The sequence below is a fragment of the Curcuma longa genome, chromosome 21, assembly GCF_044706935.1.
Source record: "Curcuma longa cultivar G26 ecotype Majalengka, Jawa Barat chromosome 21, ITB_CL_G26_1.1, whole genome shotgun sequence".
Lineage (NCBI taxonomy): Eukaryota > Viridiplantae > Streptophyta > Magnoliopsida > Zingiberales > Zingiberaceae > Curcuma > Curcuma longa.
This window is the reverse complement of record NC_133881.1, coordinates 9,435,220-9,455,232: the sequence shown is the minus strand read 5'-3', so window position 1 is coordinate 9,455,232 and position 20,013 is coordinate 9,435,220. Positions and strand designations below refer to the sequence as shown.

The window sequence follows — 20,013 nt, the reverse complement described above, 5'->3', positions numbered from 1 at the left end:
AGTGAGGACAGGGTTTTGGAGGTTGGTTATAGTGCACTACCATAAATATTTTTGGATTTATTTGTTGGGTGAACTAGGAGAAGAGCTGTTCACCTTTAAAAATAATAAATGACAAAGTAGATTCTTTCTTCAAAATATTGATTTGTCAATGTCGAACAGAATTAATAGCGAGCAAAAATTTGATTAAATAGAATTAATAGATCAAATTTAAAAATCTAATTTGATTATTTTGAAAACTTATTTTTTTAAAAAAATAAATTATTTTGAATAATTCTGATTTTAATTTTAAAACTTCACTAATTTGATTAAATTGAACAAATCAAAATTTAACCTATTTTTAAAAATCAACACCAAGTTGATTTTAAAAAAATTAACCACAATTGATTGAAATCAACACCACAAGAAAATCAACTATGGTGTTATTCTTAAGTCGAGTCAATGCCCTTCTCCGTTGTGACCAACTACAGTTTCTCGATTTACCTCCTCACAGAGGTCGTGGGGCCAACCGTGTGAGTCGTTGGATGGCAGATTCTACCTTTTGCTGAAATGCTGTTATTCTTAAAAATCAACGTAGCTTATTGAAATCAACAATCAACACCACAAGAAAATCAACTATAATGTTAATTTTAAAAAAATCAGTACTATAATGGTAGGTGTTGGACTCATAGCCCTTGGGACATAGTTAAGTTGATTACGGAGGGACAGACTTGCTGAAGTGAACAATGGCCGAATCTCGACGAAGCCGAGACAATGTCCTCCCCTGTCGTGACCAATTGTAATTTCTCGATTTATCTCCTCACAGATGATCATGGAATCGATCGTGTGGAACTGCTGAGTGGCGAATTTCACCTTTTGCTAGTGGACTCATGAAATTTTTATTAATTTAATTTATTCAATTTTTATTAGAACGTTTGATTGGTTTGATCAATTCAATTTTTTTAATTTATTCAATTTCGATTTAATCAATTCGTCGATTCGATTTTGAACTGGTTGTCAACCCTAATCAGAATATCTGACGATAAAAAGTTAGAAATTATGTTACATCTTATAGCTAGCATAAAAAAGATTAGAAGTTTATAAATACAGAGTTATCCTTATTTGTTCCTCCTACTGAATCATTATTCAAATAAAATTATTTAGGGATAGATAAATTACTGGTTGGATGTAGATGAGAGGATGAATGAATGAAAATGATTACATTATCTTTTTACCTTTTTAATAGACTTATCTATCCTTTCCTTTCATATTCCAGCAATTCACCTGATCAGATTCCAAACCTGAACTGAAAATTTAGTTGAATTGACAAATCCTATCAAAATTTTCAAATACTAACATTATTAGTTTTTTTTGTTAGATAAATATGACAATACAACCTCCAGAAGTGTTTCATCTTGTTTCCCTCAGTTAATAGCATGCAAAAAAAAAAAAAAAAAAAAAAAAAAATTCTCAAATTTAGCTTCCTCGTCTCCTTTTTCTTTCAAGCACACCACAAGTGAGACATTTCAGAAACTGCAATGGAATTAGACAAACTAATAAAACGATCCAGGTTCAAGCAAAATAAATCAGAGATTCACCAATTTCCTTGAAAACCATGTAAACGCTAGTTACATAATGTCGAACCAAAAGTAGATAATTTAAAAAAAAACAACTAGTTAAATAAGACTAGAAGAAGAAAAAAAAATACAAAATATGGCTAAAGTACTAAAGCTTGAGAGGGCAATCCCATCTTCATCTTCTAAAAGGTCGCTTGAAGAGTCACTTGAAATGGTTAACCATTGCATGCGGATTTGTAGTGGTTTTCATCAACTGTCGAATAGATGTTGCCTATGTCAACATGATATTCAATAGCTTCCCTGTAGAAAGAAAGAAAAATTAGGGAAGATATATAGATAGATAAATAGATAGGTGAAGAGAGAGACTTTATCTTCGCCACAGGTAGCCCTAGGCGATGGATGATTTCATCCACATGAAGTCCATGTTCACGTGCTCTGAAGACAATAATTTAAGACGGTGATAGCTTAGTCAATTGTAGTTGGCAGCCAAAAAGAAAAGAACATTAACAGGAAGCACTATCAAGATCCGTAAGAGAGGTAAAGGAAGCAGGCAAACAGAACAAGATGAGCCAAAAAATGTACTGTGTCGGCAACCATTGCGTTCATGAAGGCAGTATAAAAGTATTAACCCGTACAAAAGAACAAAAACACAGATCTCATTTGATTAGAGAAGAAACTAAATCAAGATACGTTACTTACAGGCTAGCTGGTTCCTGAAAAACATCTAAGACCAACTTCAACACATTGTTCGAACCACTGCTACCTGAATGCATGGGGAACTGGCAGGAAAAGAAAAGAACAACTTATGAAAATAGCAATTAAAGCATCTGTCAACACAAATGCCACGAATAGCTAAGCATTATGACATCTTTACCTGATTTGCAGTAGGCATTTGGTAACCCTTAACATCATTCCTAACGGGAGGTGCTGTTCCCACAGCCACATTAGCCTGAAAGGAAATGAAATGTTGTTGAAGATCATACCATCATCAAGAAAACAGAGGTTTTAGCAGGACTAAAACATGATGGCGTGCTAGAATAGTGATCTATGCGCATTGTAGCCAAAAAATACTTTGAATGTCAATACCTTCACTCGAATGTTATCCAGATGGACATGTATGCACTCGAGGAAATGAAGGGTGATGTGATTGAAATCAGTAACAGGTCTGGCAGGAGAAGAGATAAACCACAAATTAGATGTTTGTTTAATAGAGAACTAATAACTGATATGAACCAGCCCCTGAATCACTCAGAGGCTGTCGTTGGATAAAAAAGAACCATTTAGCTTTTGAATAAGAGAACACAAAATAAATTCTAACCTCTATATGTTAGCTAAGGTCATAGCCTGAGACGTACAAATGCAGAAATTAAGAACAGACCCAAAGAACATCAAGATCAAATTCTTTCTATAATACTTAAACCAATGAATTGCATTAGCCTCTTGTTCCAGCTTACAAGAAAACCATCAAGAAACAAGAAATGACAAATGTTTTTCAATTAGCAACTAAATTCACAGTGGCATTTCTTTTCAGCATTCATCTATGCTTAGTTTTGTGTATAGAGATAACCATCTAGTTGCTTACATATTGAAAAAAACAAAGTGCCAAAGGTCACAGTAAAGATTATGATTGAAGTGTGAAAGCACAAGGTTCATGGAAAAACATCTGTATTGCACAAAGTTCTAACAAAGTTCAGACTTCTAACGTTCCTAATAAAAAAAAGTTCATAGAAATTCGCTCATTTACATCCATCTTCTTATTCTAAGACTTTACATGTGGCGAAAGATGAAAATGTTGTCAAATAAACTGAGTCAGCGAAGCATTGGCATGGCCTATGAGCATGTTCTATGCCGAGAAGCATTGTATATCACTAAATCATATGTTAAATACACGAATCCTAAGAATGTGGTTAACACTTGAATCTTATACTCCCACTCATCACATTCTCATGAATATGATTTGGATTAATAACATTCTGAAACATATTTATAAAATGAGTCTAATTAACCATTGACTATTTGATTGCTCAAAATTAAATCAACAAGCCATTGTAGTTCTACTACTAGCATGAGTTGAATATTATCATACAAAGTAAATAGAACTACAGAGACAAAATAACAACAATAATTATGAATTAAATTGTATTTGAACAAGTCAGAATCGAAATTATTGAAAAAATAGACAAATTTGGAAAATGTTAGAGTTGGCGAATTGATGAGAAAAAATTATGAAATTGTTTTACGAATTGAATAGAATAAAAAGTACTTGATTAATTACCAAAACTATTATTGGATAATTCAAGGACAAGTTGGCAAAATAATTTATAATTACTTTGACTGGAACTATCTTGAAGAGTTTAAGAAATTTAGTTCAAAAGATTTAAATGTGGAAAAATCTGATTGCCAAAATTTAATCTTGAAGTGGCATAAGGGAACAATAAAGATGTAAGCTTATCATGTGCACACAAATGATCAATATGACATGCTAAGCTTTTGCATAGATCTGTAGTGGAGATTAGATTTTATAATTAATGCTCAATCATTTGGATTGTAAAATCAATCATTGTTCATTCATGATTTTCTCTAGTACGAAATGAGCCACTTCAAATAGGTGTACTGCTACATTACAAAATTTGATAAGTTCAACACAGACTGCAGCTCCAAGTAGTTTACTGGACAAATTAATATGCGTCTAGCATTTCCAAGTGAATCCTGTGATTTCTTGGTCACAACCAGCTAAAGTTATAAGATTGCATTAAAGAGTGTCTCCATGTGGTGGTAGTAGAACCTCCTCAGGAAATAAAGGTTTTCATGAGGCTTATCCTGAGCAGCCATCCAAGCACAAATACCTTCATTTAAGAGAATATTTTTGGTCTAGAAAGTTTCAAATTCAAGATCTTCCACTACACGGATTTATGGGGAAACAAAATCAAAGGCAAGGAGATTTAGAGTTAGACCAACTACCCCAATAATACTCATACATTAACCAATTATGGATACAAATAGCATAAACAAATGTAAGCAATGTTCATAGAAAAAGCAACCTCAGATTAGGGACAAAAAACGATTAGCAGTAACCATTAAATAAGTCTCGGTGGTTTGAAAGCACAAAATGAGTTAAAAGCACAAAATGTATTCACAAAAAAATTAAATTAAAAGTCACCATCGATCAAATAAAGCATTTTATACAGTAGCATCAAATTAGTTAAATATGTTGACCAAAAAAATTAAATTAAAAGATTTTCGGTACCCACTATGCGATCCATTAAAACCAAACTCATCTCAAACAGTGGCATCAAATTAGTTAAATATGTTGACCAAAAAAATTAAATTAAAAGATTTTCAGAACCCACTATGCGATCCATTAAAACCAAACTCATCTCAAATTCATGGCCATCCCATTATCATCTTGAAGGGCAAGTCTCACCTATCATCTTGAAGGGCCATCAAATTTTAGGGAATATCATGGTTTTCAACCCAAAGGTCCAAATTGTCCTAGATATTCAGAATCTCAAGTAGGACCTAAATTGGGTTGAGAGCTTATGAATAAATTAAGCTGCGCTCAGTGTGTTATCATGTGCACAACCATACTCCATAAGTCTAATAATAAATGAACCACATCACAATGTAGAATAAACTCACTCTGATCAGCCTTGTTTCAAAATAAGTCATGCCTCCACATATCGATAGCTACTTGTAGAAGACACCTATGCATATTGACCTAATATCATCTGAATAAAGATGTGTCATTTCTCATGTTTGCTGGGGAAGAAAGGGATATAGGATAGTAGATGAGAAGAGGAGAAGACAGCAAGCACAATTGAGGTTTTGAAAAGAGTAGATCTCAAAGAAGAGGTAAAGGGGCCCATTTGTTAGAAGGTGTAGAGAGGAGTGTAGTTCGATCATCAAGAAGATGAAGATGAGGTCATTGCATGGGGAAGGAAGCGAATCGGGCATTGGGGAGCTAATGTGAAAGCATTAGCATGAGGAATGCCAAGTCTCAAGAATCTCAGCCTAGTGAGATTTCTGAATTCCAATAGAGTTTATGTAATAAAATTTACAAATAATTCAAGTTTTAATCGAAAATCTATATAATCAATTAATTTTTTTTTCAAAGTTTATAATCAAGGTTATTAATTTAACTTATATTAATCAAGGTTAATGCAATATTAATTTTAATATATCATGAATACTATATTAATTAATTAAAATTATAAACCACAATGTTTACTATAAAATGACATTTTTTAACTGTAGTTTTAGTTTATCCTCTAAACTAGTAAACTTATCTTGACATAGAAATGTCAAGTGAACAAAACAAGTACACCCAATCACCCACAAAGAGAATATATTGTATTCTTGGAAGAGGAGCGTAAAAGAGATCTTTCCATGGAGAGTGGAAGAAGGCATACAATTTACAAGACAACATAGTGAGAAGTGCATCTTCCCAAAAGGAAATGGAGCATGCATACGGAGAAGAAGAGTTTGAACAATTTCAACTAGGTATCGACCATTTCTTTCCATTACACCATTTTGTTAGGGTGTATGCGGGCATGAAGAGTGGTGCAGAATAATGGTTTCACAGAAATGATTGGTACATATAAGAAAAGTCATCTTTAGCATTGCCATTGCAAAGAAATTTAATTGTCACACCAAATTGGGTTTTAATATCAACATAAAACTCAAAAAGTAAAGAAAAAGTTTAAAATGCTTTTTCATTAGAAATCACCATCATTCAAAAGTATTCATTAATTACATAAAGACAAGATTTAAAATATCGAACCGAACCGAGGTTTCGGTCTCGGATCAGAACGATACAGTTTCGATACCGTATCGTACTATGCCGGTATAATTTCAATATTTTTAAAATATAAAATATATTAACTAAAATAAAAAATTTAATCTAAATATTTAAAAATAAAAATAAAATATTTTTTTAATAAAAATAATAAGATAATTTTAAGAGGCTTTAATTAAACCTATTTAAATTATCCCCAACTATCTAGAAGTTGATTATTAAAATCTAAGTTAAAAAATCAATACCGCGACTTAGCACACGCGATGGGGGCGCGCAGCCCGCACGACGCTTCCTGAAGTGTCGTTGAACCCAAGCGACGCCTCTGGTGACATCTCCGGGCCCGAGCGACATCTCCGAAATCAATGCCTCCGGTGGCATCGTCGAGCCCGGGCGATACTTTCGAAGGCGTCATTGGACCCGAGCGACGTCTCCAAACGGTATTCTGGCTAGATTGCCGATGTCGGTTTGCTGGTGGAACAAAAATTTTCACCGGTATTAAACAAAACGGCTCGAGATTTCAATCCTTGCATAAGGATATAGCTTACACAATTTGAATCCCAAATATCAAAGTGAATTAAGGCAAGGGTGTAAATGCAACTCATGCATTCTATTCAGAATGAGGTACTTGTATGCCTACCTAGTTGACATGATTCAACTCAAGACAGATTAGACAAAGAGGGTATCATCGATTTTAAATGTTGAAGATCAAGGTGACCAAGACGATTGTGAATTTCTTAGGGAGATGGAGTGACCACAAGAATTGAAGACAATGGAGCCATATCCAACTAGCATATTCCACAAGAACAATATCATATGTTAATCACTTTATTGGTCCTTAATGATCAATTTCTTACAAAAGCGAATGGTGGAGGAGCACACCACACATAGGGGCACAAATTTGCCACATAAAGGAAGACAAAAGATGATTATCCATCTATGATTTACCCACACTAGAAGTAAAAAGAAGAGTGTAGGGATTTTATGCGAAAAATCAAAATAAACACAGCAAAAAATTGATCCCTCCAGAGATCCATGCGAATACAGTATATATGTTTGTTATTTAATTGTCACATTTGTTGCGTGAACGTAATAATCCTGGCAGCAACTTTGATTCGGCAGATCTTAGCACGATCAGAATGACTGCGCCTCTTCGATATCCACACGAACGCGTCCTTCGTTTGTCGCACAAACTCAGCTTTCAGAGAAGAATCACCTTCGTTGTATTAGCAACTTGGATGATTCGACCAAGAGAAGAAGAGACTAGAAAAAATGATCATCAACAAAAATGCATTAAAATGACTTTTGTACTCATCTAATGAATACAAAAGGTCATCCAATAAATACAAAAGATTTTGCCTTTTGCTCTCTTTTTTATCAATGCTCCATTAATCTCTATTAATGGATATTAATCCTTCTTTAGTGGTTAAGTCTAATCCAATAAGCCTAATTCGGATTAGACTTAATCCAATAATCCAATAGTTGGATTCATTTGAGTCTAACTCGGTTTAGACTTAACCCTATAATCTTAGGATCCATCATATTTCAGTCAAATTACAATAAACCCATATCCAAATCAACATATTCTTTGTGTATGACCCAATAAATTCTCATAATGTTGACAATGTATCTAAAATAACATTTTAAATACATAAGCAATGAGTGACATTTAGCAATGTATCATTGCTACCCAAGTTATGATAATGTCGAGATCCGATCTAACCTTTCTGTGTCTATTATCTTGTATAACTTGGTCATTCTATCCTTGATATCTAGATTGATCCATGAGGTATAGATCGTATCATCCTCTTAGCAATCTTTGTATTTCTTGATGTCCAAGTAGACTCACTTAACGAAATGAGCTCAATATCTCATATTGACTTATTTGAGCATGTCCATGTATTTTAATAGTCCTAACTTAATTAAGGGGCTATAGATATCACTTTCGTTATATGAAAGGGATAAATCTCATCTACGTCACTCACATCCCTCCGCATAACTTATTGCATACCAAGTGATCTACTTTATAGTCCACCTTGTTACAGGTGACGTTTGTCGATACTAAAATACACAACTCCTTATGTAGGAAAGCGTAGTAATTTCAGGTCTAAGGACTATTTATACTAATAGTCACTATGAGAATGTTTATGATACTCATATAACGATCCATGAAACATTCTCATAGCGAGTCAATTCAGTACATATTCTCTAATATATACTCATGTGTCAAGTTGATATCGTATATCTATGATTTATGAGATTAAGTCATCAGTTGACCTACATACTAGTCTCAACGCATTAATATTGCTCTTGTATATTAAAGTTTGACTAGGAATAGTTAAGAAGTAGTGCTCTATATATATCTACAGTCTCCCACTATCAATTCAACCAATTGATATGTTGTAGACTAGAACTTACTACTCTAGGACATTATTATACTTATTCATCTAGTACAGATCTGAAGTAAATATAATAACCATATACTGCCTTTTATTAATGAAATATGATATAAAAATTCCCTGTGTCAATCATCTCATAATTGGCTCTAAGGGCTAACATTAATAAAGAAAAAGTGATAAAAATGTCTACTATGCCATTTTTTTACTTGTGACTAACAAGCTCAATAGGAGAAGAAGAAGAGGAAGGAAGTTTAGCTGGCAAACTCGCAAGCGAGTGATAGGCTTGGGAGGAGAAGTAGAAGAGAAAGGAAGGGCGGATGATGAGGTCGTGAGTAGGCGACAATTGACGAGCTCGAGAAGAGGAATAGAAGAAGAGGAAGGAGGGGAGAGTAGCAAGCAATTGGCAGGCAACCAATGAGTTTGAGAGAAGCAAAAGAAGAAAGAGAAGTTTGGCTTGAGCGATGATAAGATTTCATGGTTTATAAGGAAAGGGGTTTTTTGCTCAATTTTGGGGGGGGGGGGGGGGGGGTCAAATTTTCCAACAAACTAATTTGTGAATGCATTGATAATCCATCCTTTACAAATAATTCTACATCTAGAAAAAAGTGGACAACATCTCAACTCCCATGCAATCTACCGCTTGACAGGTCCATCCTTCAAAGTAAAATAAGCATAAATGCTAGATGACAACAAAAGTAGCAATAGATGTGACAAAACAATTCAAGGATATGATTAACAACAAATCTAATGAAAATACAAGAATACATAAGGCAGACAATAGATGTCAAAATGATGAAACAGAAACACTATCAATACCTTTAACCAACGTGTAAGAGCCATCAATTATAGTGACATTGATAGGACTAGCTAGTGGCAGTAGCATATGAAAGAGCATATGTTATCTAAAATGTGTTCTGAGGCTTCTAAATCTAAAATCCATAAAGAGGAACCGACTATCGAGCTAAAAAGCAATAAATATACTACTATAAATCAATGGTGATGTAGTGAGATGGTCTCAACATATGAAAAGAAAATATGGGAATGCTTTTTAACACTAAGATAAGCCAAATAAAAGCCCTAGTAATTAGGAGAACCAAACTAATTCTATAGGTTAATTGAGGATAAACAATTCAACAACTCCTGCTCAATGATTGAGAAATCAACAATTGATAAATCAAATCAATTCTTCAAGATTGTAGGATCTGCACTAGTTCCAACGTGGAGCGCAGCTAGAGTAGTTAGAGCATCGAAATAAGCTGGAGGAAGCTTAGAGGAAAGCCAGAGTTGCGTCATTGGGAGCACTAGGACAAGTTGCATTTGGATGCAGGGAACATATGCAAGCAAATTCCTAGAGATGGACTAGGACGAAAAGTGGATGATGAAAGAAGTATAGGGGAAATTGCTACGGAGGAGTGCCATTGCAAGTTGATTCAAGAGATGGAAAGACTCAACATCAAAGTTGGCAAGAGAGCTAGCATGCTACAACAATATATAGGTGAAGATGAAATTTATGGTAGGCGTTGACAATTTCTAGAGGAAGAGAATGGAGAATGTGACAACTTGAGGTTTACTGGAGAGGAGGATAAGCTTAAAGTTGGCAACGACATTAAAAAAAAGACAGCCCAGTGCAAGAAACTCCGACCAATACAGGGTCCCGGAGAATGATCTATTATGGAAGATTATATTAGGGCAAGCAAGATGATGCTAAGAGAAAAAAAAAAAATGGGCGAGGCCTTCCACTATGGATGGGAAGAGGGATGGCTCATTAACTAAAAGCATACATGTAGCGATACATGTACAACAATCAACAAAAGGAGAAGAGATTAAAGTCGGTCAAACCCAACAAGAAGAAGGAACGATGCTCGAATACCATATAACAAAAAATAATGTAACTCAGGTTTAGCATTCCTCTTTTCTCCTTCTATTATTCACAAAATAAAATTACATAAAGCTCCCTAACTATTGTAGTCTTTACATTTTACACCTATACATATTGGTATATAACATAAACAATTTAATGAATCAGATAATTTCAGTAGTTAATCTTTTTATTCCCTACCACAAAAAAGAACTACAATTTCTTTACAGTGCTTTGTCTTCCTACAATGTTTTCATATTCAAATTGAAGAAATTCCAAAAGATTGCTTGAAGCTTCAGGTGCTTAAATAAACAATATTATAAGATGCCAAGGGAGACTAGCTATTGAATGAACTTGAGTTTCATAAAAGTTTGACTAGTGAGAATAATCAAAGGACCAGTATAAGAGGGGAATCAAATATCTCACCGGACACAGAAGGCAACAACATGTTTTTTCCCTTGGAAACCTTTCAAGCTACCACTGACGGAAACATACATACCATTCCTTTCAAAATACAATTAATAGTCAATAGGCAAAGAAAATGCCAAGAACAAGTACAACGGAAAAAAATTACAATATATCAGCTTCTTACTGGATTATGGCCATCTCATTTGAGTCCGATGTTTCATTCACCCTGGAGAAAACAAAATTTATTCATTGACAAAGATATTAACACTTACCAGTTATTAAGAGAAGGGAATCTTGTGAAACACACCAGCGATTGATATCGACTCTTCCAGTACCATCATCGAGGGAAAATGAGACATCTGTGACCCTCTCAGCCTTATTTACCACAAGCCCCAATAGCCTCACCTGTCACCAACCACAAATGATAAAAAGCAGCAAAATAATCAAGGTCATTGTCGGAGTAAGGTTTCGGTGAAATTTACATTGGAAGCCTCGACGCCATCGACAACGAAATTAGATTTGTCATCGTTGGAATGATAGGCCTCGCTGATCTGCTTCACTGTGAGGGGAAGCACAGCCTGGACGCCGCCGCGGCTCTGAAGAACAGAAGAAGGAAAAGGAACAGTGAGAATTAAAGAGAAAGCAGGTCGAAAAAGGTGGAAAAAGTGGCGTTTTTTCTTTTTCTTCGTAAAGATTCAGGACCTTGAAGAAGCCAGTATCAGGCGTTTGGGTAGCTTGCGAGGGCATGAATCCGCCTCCAGAGAACAGGGAGGCTGCTCCGCCATCAACCTGGCTCGCGTACATCTTTGGCTCGCTCCGTGGGTCAAGAGTCAAAACCTTAGCCTAAACCCTAACCTTAAAGGACGATGGAGAGTCGCCGATCGAAAGAACCGAGGGAAGAAAAAGAAGATCGGGAAGCGATGCCCTGCGCCGAAAACTTACGCTCGTTACTTTCCGACCAAGCAAACAAATCCAGCAAAATCCCTGCAATCTACAAGAAGGCACCTCGCTTTGGATCCAAAACCGCGCAGGTGCTCGTTTATAAAAGCCCTTCTTTCAAAAATAAAATTATATATTAATTTAATGAGTCCAAAGATGTCAAAATTAATGATAAATTTTAATTTATTTTAATTTTCAATTTTTTTTTATGTTTAGGAAGTGAAAAGAAAACAACAATTCACTGAACTACCTAAATTTCAAAAATATTTAAATGAATCCTATAAATAACCATATCATTTCTAAAAAAGTAATGATAGGTAGTATGAAAAACTAGCATGAAAGACACAAGCATGGAAGTGGGACCCCCTGCATGTAGGTGGGACCCAGCCGCTTGTGTCTTTCATGCTAGGTTTTCATGCTATCTAACTCAAATTGTCACCTCTGTTGTAAATGAAAGAAACAGAACAAGAAAGAACATGATAGGCTCCCGCAAGTATACGGTTGTCGTCAAGTAATAAAAAGATATCGAACCACAGGGACTGTGTATTAGCTATAGTGATGTCACTAAGATAGTTATCTAGACTCGGAGGAAACGGATTGGTTGAGGATTGTTGGTTGTGTGTGTGAGAGAAAGAGAGATTGGCTTGGGGTTTATGGGTGAGATGGATAAGTTTAGGACTTCGGTTTCACATCAATGCTAGGTGATATCCCTAATTCATGTTTGTTCCCTTACTCTCAATGTTCACCACCTTGTAGGGATTCTAACCAAAATACCAACTCGACCTCGTCAGGCTTTGTTGGCATAAATCACTGGTGTTCTAATGTTACTTATGTTGGTTTGAGATGATTCTAGATAGCCTGGTTCAAGACTCCTCCTCCTGTCACAGGGTATCCCTTTAGGCGCCCCAGTATACTACTAGATTCCTACCCCCTGTCACAGGGTATCCCTTTTAGAGACCTCTCCCCAACAATGAGTAACCGTTAGTTATCCCTTATGGGGGTTTACCACTATGTAGGAATCACCTCGGAAGGTCCGGTTAAGACTCTCCTCCTGTCACGAGGCGTCCCGGGTATACGATCCTAGGATCTCCCTACAAAGTAATCTACCCCTCATAATCATGCATATGCGCTCACACAAACATTTCATCAAACACATTCAAGGCACATGATACATGAAACAAATGTAAACATCTCATTGAATAGGGAAAATGACATAAACTAGTTCATACATCACCATCATTACATAGATGTTCATCCTACATCCTAAACTCAAGGATCTACTCCATTACAAGAAGATTACAACAAGTATGCATAATAAACATCATCCACCAAAGAGGGGAAGACTTATCTTTGAAGCGTGAGCATCCTCTTGAAGATCTTCTTGCTCCGGTGTAGGATGGATCGGTGGAGATGAATGGCGAGGTGGACCGGCGAAGGATGGAGCGTTTAGGGCCTCCCCTAGAGAGGGGGAGGCGCCGCCGCCAAGCCAAGACCAAGGGTTTTGGAGAATGACCCAAGATAACCCAAGATTGGGTTTGTTTCCACCTTTTATACTCACCCAAAACTGCCCAGATTGTCCCTGGTTTACAAGGCTCCGCCTCAATGGGTTTTTCACCTAGTAAACCCGGTTTTCTTCAATTGGACCCTGAACCAAAGTTGTAGAGCATTGAATTATCTTCAATTTGGGTGGTGGACCGACCCATAACTCCATCTGAGCCGAAAGTTATGTTGGTTCGAAGTTTGGTCTGCAGTTTGGGCAGAGCACCCAGCGTGGCCGCGATCAGGAGGCACGGCCGTGCCATTTAGCACGGCCTAGAGCAGTCATCGTTCTGTTCACCCTGAAGCAAAGTTGTAGATCTTGAAGTTAGCTCCATTTTGAGGGGTGGCACGGCCCGTGGTTCAATCGGAGCTGAAAGTTATGCCCGTTTTACTTTAAGTCTGCAGAACTGTCCAGATTGATAGGTAGACACGCCCGTGTACTTTCCGTCACACGGCCGTGCCTAGGAGGCACGGCCATGTGCAGCCGCTGCTCTGTTGCCAGGCACGCCCGTGCCTATGAGGCACGGTCTCACAAGGTCGCGGCTCTGTTGGAAGGCACGCCCGTGCCTGTGAGGCACGGTCTCACAAGGTCGCGTCTCTGTTGGGAGGCACGGCCGTGCCTGTGAGGCACGGCCAAAGCTGGATCAGCCTGAAGAAGTGGGCACGGCCGTGCCTGATAGGCACGGCCCTTGCTGTCGTCGCTCTGTTGGAGGGACACGGCCGTGTCTAGGCCGTGGTGTTACACGGCCGTGTCTAAGCCTGGAAATATGAGGCACGGCCGTGTTCTGCCTTGTTTCTTCTTCTCCTCCATTTCTTCGTGTTTGCTACATAAGAGACTCACCCGTGACAGCGAGCACGGCCAGTGTGAGCCTCTTTTCTCCACTATTTGCTCCACCATCAATAATGCATCATTTTGGCTCTAAATCACATCCTGTTAAGCAAAATATACAAAAAGCAGATCTCCAAGCAAAAGAGTAGAAATATGCAATTATAAAAGAATAAGGTGTGACAAAGTGTAGCATATGCAATGAATCACAAGTAGATGAGCGTTAAAACAAGGCTAGAAATACTATATGATCTACGCTCATCACCAAATGGATGTGAAAACTGCCTTTCTAAATGGAAATTTAGAGGAAGATGTTTACATGGACCAACCGACAGGGTTTATAGAAGAAGGAAAGGAACACATGGTGTGCAAACTTAAGAAATCAATATACGGTTTAAACAAGCTTCCAGACAATGGTATCTCAAATTCAATGATACAATTATGTCCTTTGGATTTAAGGAAAACACTGTTGATCGGTGTATATATCTGAAGGTTAGTGGGAGCAAGTTTATGTTTTTAATTCTGTATGTTGATGACATCTTGTTAGCAACTAATGATCTTGGTCTATTAAGTGAGACTAAGAAGTTTCTCTCTAACAACTTTGAAATGAAGGATATGGGTGAGGCAAGCTATGTGATTGGAATAGAAATATTCCGAGATAGGTCACAAGGATTGTTAGGTTTGTCTCAGAAAACATATATTAATAAAGTTTTAGAGAGATTCAGAATGGATAAATGTTCAGCATCTCCTGTTCCAATACAAAAGGGAGACAAATTTAGTCTCATGCAATGTCCACAGAATGATTTGGAACGAAAACAGATGGAAATGATTCCTTATGCATCTGTTGTTGGGAGTTTGATGTATGCTCAAACATGTACAAGGCCAGATATTAGCTTTGCAGTTGGTATGCTTGGTAGATACCAGAGTAATCCAGGATTAGATCATTGGAAAGCTGCAAAGAAAGTCTTAAGATACTTGCAAGGGACAAAGAATCACATGCTTACTTATAGAAGATCTGATCATCTTGAGGTGATTGGATATTCAGATTCAGACTTTGCTGGTTGTGTAGATACAAGAAAGTCTACATTTGGCTATTTGTATCTTTTAGCTGGAGGAGCGATATCATGGAAGAGTGCAAAGCAATCAGTCATTGCTGCATCTACCATGGAAGCTGAATTTGTGGCATGCTTTGAGGCCACGGTTCAGGCTAATTGGTTGCGGAACTTTATTTCAGGACTTGGAATTGTCGACAGTATTGCCAGGCCGCTGAAAATTTATTGTGATAATTCCGCAGCTGTCTTCTTTTCTAAAAATGACAAGTATTCTAAAGGTGCTAAACATATGGAATTGAAATACTTTGCCGTTAAAGAAGAAGTTCAGAAACATAGAGTGTTAATAGAACATATTAGCACAAATCTTATGATAGCTGACCCTTTAACAAAAGGGTTGCCGCCCAAAATATTTTCTGGTCATGTTGAGAGTATGGGCATTATGTCTACTAGTGAATGTTAAACAGTAATGTTGTTTGACACTCTGAGCTCATTAATGTATAAGTTTCTGAATTTTCTGTTTTCTATCTTATGTGTATGCATGCAAATGATGATGTTGAAAACAGATTTTGTCTTTGATAAAGACATTATGTTTGAACCCGTTATGGACTTCCCATTCTAAATTCGTGTGAGGAGAAGACTAATATAGTAGTACATGGAAGGGAATATGTTGTTACAATAACATATAACCGCCATGACTCTTATTAGTTTCCTATCCTTGATCACGTTAATGATGGAACCAATATATGTAAAGTTTATTCATGCGCATTATGATTATTAAGTGACACAATATCACATGAGTCAAGTGGAAGAATGTTAGAAAAATAATAATTATTTATTATTTTATTTTAAATATGATTCATATGAAATATTAATTAATTTAAGGGACTTATTGGTCATTATATATGGGATTGTGGGAAGTTATTTTAACCTCCCAAAATTGCACGTAGCCGACTTGGCTTGAGACAGAATTGATTTTTCTTTAAATTGGATTTCCTGCAAAATGAATTACAACTAATTAATATCCATAAATGTCATAAATTAATGAAAAATAAGATAACATCAAAATTTCATCCAGATAAAGAATTAGCTAAAAAACCCTATTTATGATATGAAATATAATCAAATCGGTCAAATCTAACCCTAATTTATCCGTAGAAAATGCTACTTATCACCCCCCTAGCGCGTTCTATCGATCCTACAACTAGGACTTCTTGTCCGATCCGCCTGGTTAAGACTTCTTTGTTTGATCCACCTAATTATGACTTCTTTACCTAGCCTCCAACTAAGACTTTTTTGTACTACCTGCACACTTAGATCAACTTGTTAGCACACAACATAATCTTAACTTGAATCTTTTTCAATAATCAAAATACAAATTCGATTATCTGATGCTCCCTGGACCAACAGCCACCACCCACCAAGCTTGGTGGTTTTGTTGTCGTCAGCCAAAGGAGCCTTCTCCAAGCTCAACTCCGGCCAAGGCTCTTTCCATAGGTCAGCAACCTCCCAAGGTCGGCCATTCTCAAACCAAAGGAAGCTACAACCAATAGCGGAAGCAAGGAATAAGGGGAGAAGCAACAATTGTTTCTCCGCTGTGAGGTATCCTTTCTTCCTTCCTCTTTGAGCCGTTGTTCCGATGGGCAATTGTTATTGCCATAACTCCCACGCCATTAGGTTCGTTGCCCCTTGTTGACAATGAACCATTTGACCTTTGAACAGTGGTGTGATTATCTTCGTTCAATCCAATTTGTATTGTCGGGTTGCTTCAATCTGTCGGATACGGAATCGGATCATAGGTCCTCTCTCAGATCGTTTGTCTCTTTCCTTCGACTAGTATCGAATTGGAGACACGACACGTGTCTTAGAGAAGTCATCTCAAGGAGATTTCGGCTTGGAAACGAGTAGAGGCAACCTTTCTCAAAATTGCTAGTTGATGTCGTTTTCGCTTCTTGTTATCCAAAAGGTATAAATAGTTTATGTTTGTTATCTATGATTATGTTTGCATGCGTGTGTATCCTCACAGGAGTTTTTTATGTAAATAGTAATAAATTATTTATTACACTTCCGCTACATGTTTAGAGAAATATGAAATTTTAAAATGCGCATACTGAAACCCAACAATGTAGTTCATCAACAAGAATGAGTTTAAATTATCCAAAGGTGAATTTGGAGAACCACTAGACTTGCAAATGAATCAGTGACACTAAGAAGAAAACTCAAGCAAATGCCAAAGCTCCTTGGACACTTCAGTGTGACTTGTCTCAAGAGCACTTTAGCAAAGTAGAACCATTCAATAATACTAAAGAGTTATGGAAAAGGCTAATTGAGTTTCACAAGAGAACTTGTGATTCAAGAATAGTCAAAGAGATATGTTATTGAGTCCAATCTAGAATTGCCAAATGAAAGGTAAATCAACAAGCCAGTTGCATGGATGATTCAAGGAGATCTTGAATGAACTACATGCAATTAGGGAATGGGTTGAAAATTAAATCATGACCTGATCAGGTATGCACTCAAAGTCTTCCCTCAGACTACTTTATGGACATCTATGATGAATTCTTAGAAAGTATCTTAGGATTTATCTTCAATTAAATTAGAAGTATTTTGTAAATTAGAATTACATGAACAAACTAATCTTGATTCAAAATATAAGGATATAACTTTAATTATAGGTCAAACTAGGAGCAAGGAGTCAAAGCCAAAGCCTGAGCTTGCGATATTGAGTCTAAGTTGGAGTCAGAAGTAGATGATGAAGGAATTAATTCTGAGATAGCTAACTAGAAGAGGATGATTAGGAAGAACAAGAATTTCACCTAGAAGAACATCAAGAGAGTGTTCCGGAACAAGAACAAGGAAACTACACAAGCTCGAAACACCGGATCAAAGTTAATAGTGACCTATTTTGGTAGCAACAAAAAGAGGCACTAAAAGTCAGAATGCCCTTATCTCAAAAATAACAATGAAGACAAACTCAAGAAACCTAGAAAGAAAAAAATACTCAAAGTCATTTGGGATGAGTCTTCATTAGATGAATTTGAAGAGAATGAATCAAACCAACTAGACTCATGGCTTTTACAGCTAAGGATGAAGCTCACAAGTTCAAATCTAAGCTTGAGTGCCCACTTGATGACCAAGACTTACTCAGTGACCTAGACGAGTCAGCTGATGAGGTATATGATGATCCATTATTATAATTAAACAATTGCTTGTCTTACTAATGAGTTACCCAAATCTAAGAAACATGTTAAGTCACTTCTTAAAGAGGTCAAAGACGTTAAGGGGAGACCAACTTTAGTTCTGAGAAAGTTTAAGATGGAATCTCAACTCAAGTTAAATGACTTGAGGAAGATAATACTTCCTTTAAAACTCAAGTTGAAGAGTTGAAGAAAATATTGGAAAAGTTCATGTTGGAGGCCAAGTATTTAAATATGATAGATATTTAGGTCTCAACAGGCTATGTACAACAAAGATGGACTTAGGTTTAAGTATCTAGTCTCCCTGAGGATTTCTTGTTTCGTATCTAGTTTTCCTAATCTATCAGTGCTTCCTTATCTAGTGTTTGATTTTATTGACCTATTAGGATTTTCTTGTTTAGTATATGATCTTCCTAACTATCAAGACTTCATTGTCTATTGTCTGATATCATCTACTTAATCTATCAGGACTTTAACTATTAAGTTACTTGCATATTACACTTGAAATCCTTATTAGATCACACATTATCTAATTTTAGACCCTTTGTCATACTCGATTTGATTATCTTATGTTGTTTGCATCAATAGTAAATTCTGACAATTTAATTTTAAATATATATATAATTAAAAAAATATGAAAATTTGTATGCAAGTGTATTTTTATATTATAATTAGAAAAATAAGTTTCATGCAAATTAATTATAATTCGGAAAAGATAAAGAAAAAATTAATAGTAAAGACTCTAAATTAAATATCATGTGAATTAACTCCACTATATTTGAAGTAGGCATTTTTCTCTCTTGTATAACGGAAGGGCATGCATGGGGAAGCACAAGGGGTTATAGAAGTCGCAAAAGAACTCATAACAAGAGAACAAAGGGAACTCACTCATAACAACCTAAGCAATTTCAACTCTAATATCAATTGGCATAGCACGTCGAGGAAGCTCTAATTTACTTACTGCTATTAATTTTTAATGTAATATCAATTCAAAAACTCAAAAATAACAAATTAAATTGCTATGGGTACCAGTATTGTCAACCCAAGTCACTAAATTGTTCTCAGATAGATCAAAAGGTTATGACTATTCAAAGATCTATCATCATTCATTTCAGTAAAAGATGGAATCTGTCATTCTAATGATCACACACGATCGGTCTCATGACCATCTATGAGGAGATAAATCGGAAAGTTGCAGGATATTACCTCGGCTTCGTCAAACTTTAACAACTCTATTCCATATCGTAACCAACTTAACTATACTACAGGAACATCATCATTCATTTTATTATTGCTTAGATTAGGAGTGTGGGACTGAGAAAGGCTGTCAATGTGATAATTTCATTTTTGCTATCAACAATTAAGAATTAAATTTACTCATATCATAGAAAGCATTTTATAGTGCTTTGTTATGCGAAACAATGTCCAACACAATAAATATCAAGAGAATTAT

The 20,013-nt window shown here is 36.2% G+C and overlaps 2 protein-coding genes across 3 annotated transcripts; one reads left to right on the top strand and one right to left on the bottom strand.

Annotated features, from left to right (window-relative positions):
- Positions 1 to 1,577: 1,577 nt before the first annotated feature.
- Positions 1,578 to 12,005, bottom strand: LOC141814923 (replication protein A 32 kDa subunit A-like). 2 transcript variants are annotated; one of them, XM_074702882.1, is made up of 10 exons: positions 11,713 to 12,005; positions 11,493 to 11,606; positions 11,318 to 11,415; positions 11,195 to 11,236; positions 11,029 to 11,106; positions 2,640 to 2,718; positions 2,428 to 2,502; positions 2,253 to 2,332; positions 1,920 to 1,988; positions 1,578 to 1,853 (listed from the first exon to the last, which is right to left on the bottom strand). In XM_074702882.1, exons 1-10 carry the CDS (start codon positions 11,812 to 11,814, stop codon positions 1,769 to 1,771), a joined length of 822 nt encoding a protein of 273 aa, XP_074558983.1. In that variant the 5' UTR covers positions 11,815 to 12,005; the 3' UTR covers positions 1,578 to 1,768. The 2 variants fall into 2 exon arrangements, with proteins under 2 accessions (XP_074558983.1, XP_074558984.1); XM_074702883.1 differs by having other exon boundaries at positions 11,029 to 11,082.
- Positions 12,006 to 15,040: 3,035 nt separating this feature from the next.
- LOC141815154 (secreted RxLR effector protein 161-like) lies at positions 15,041 to 15,826 on the top strand. The gene has a single exon (XM_074703089.1). The coding sequence runs from the start codon at positions 15,041 to 15,043 to the stop codon at positions 15,824 to 15,826; it is 786 nt and encodes a 261-aa protein (XP_074559190.1).
- Positions 15,827 to 20,013: the final 4,187 nt, after the last annotated feature.

Bases quoted from the DNA above. Each gene is read 5' to 3' on its own strand.
- LOC141814923 (XM_074702882.1), bottom strand. From the start codon at position 11,814: ATGTACGCGAGCCAGGTTGATGGCGGAGCAGCCTCCCTGTTCTCTGGA. The intron at 11,237-11,317 runs GTGTGTTTCACA...TGTTTTCTCCAG, and splicing joins AGAGTCGATATCAATCGCTG to GGTGAATGAAACATCGGACT. The intron at 2,503-2,639 runs GTATTGACATTC...ATTTCCTTTCAG, and splicing joins TGGATAACATTCGAGTGAAG to GCTAATGTGGCTGTGGGAAC.
- LOC141815154 (XM_074703089.1), top strand. From the start codon at position 15,041: ATGGATAAATGTTCAGCATCTCCTGTTCCAATACAAAAGGGAGACAAA.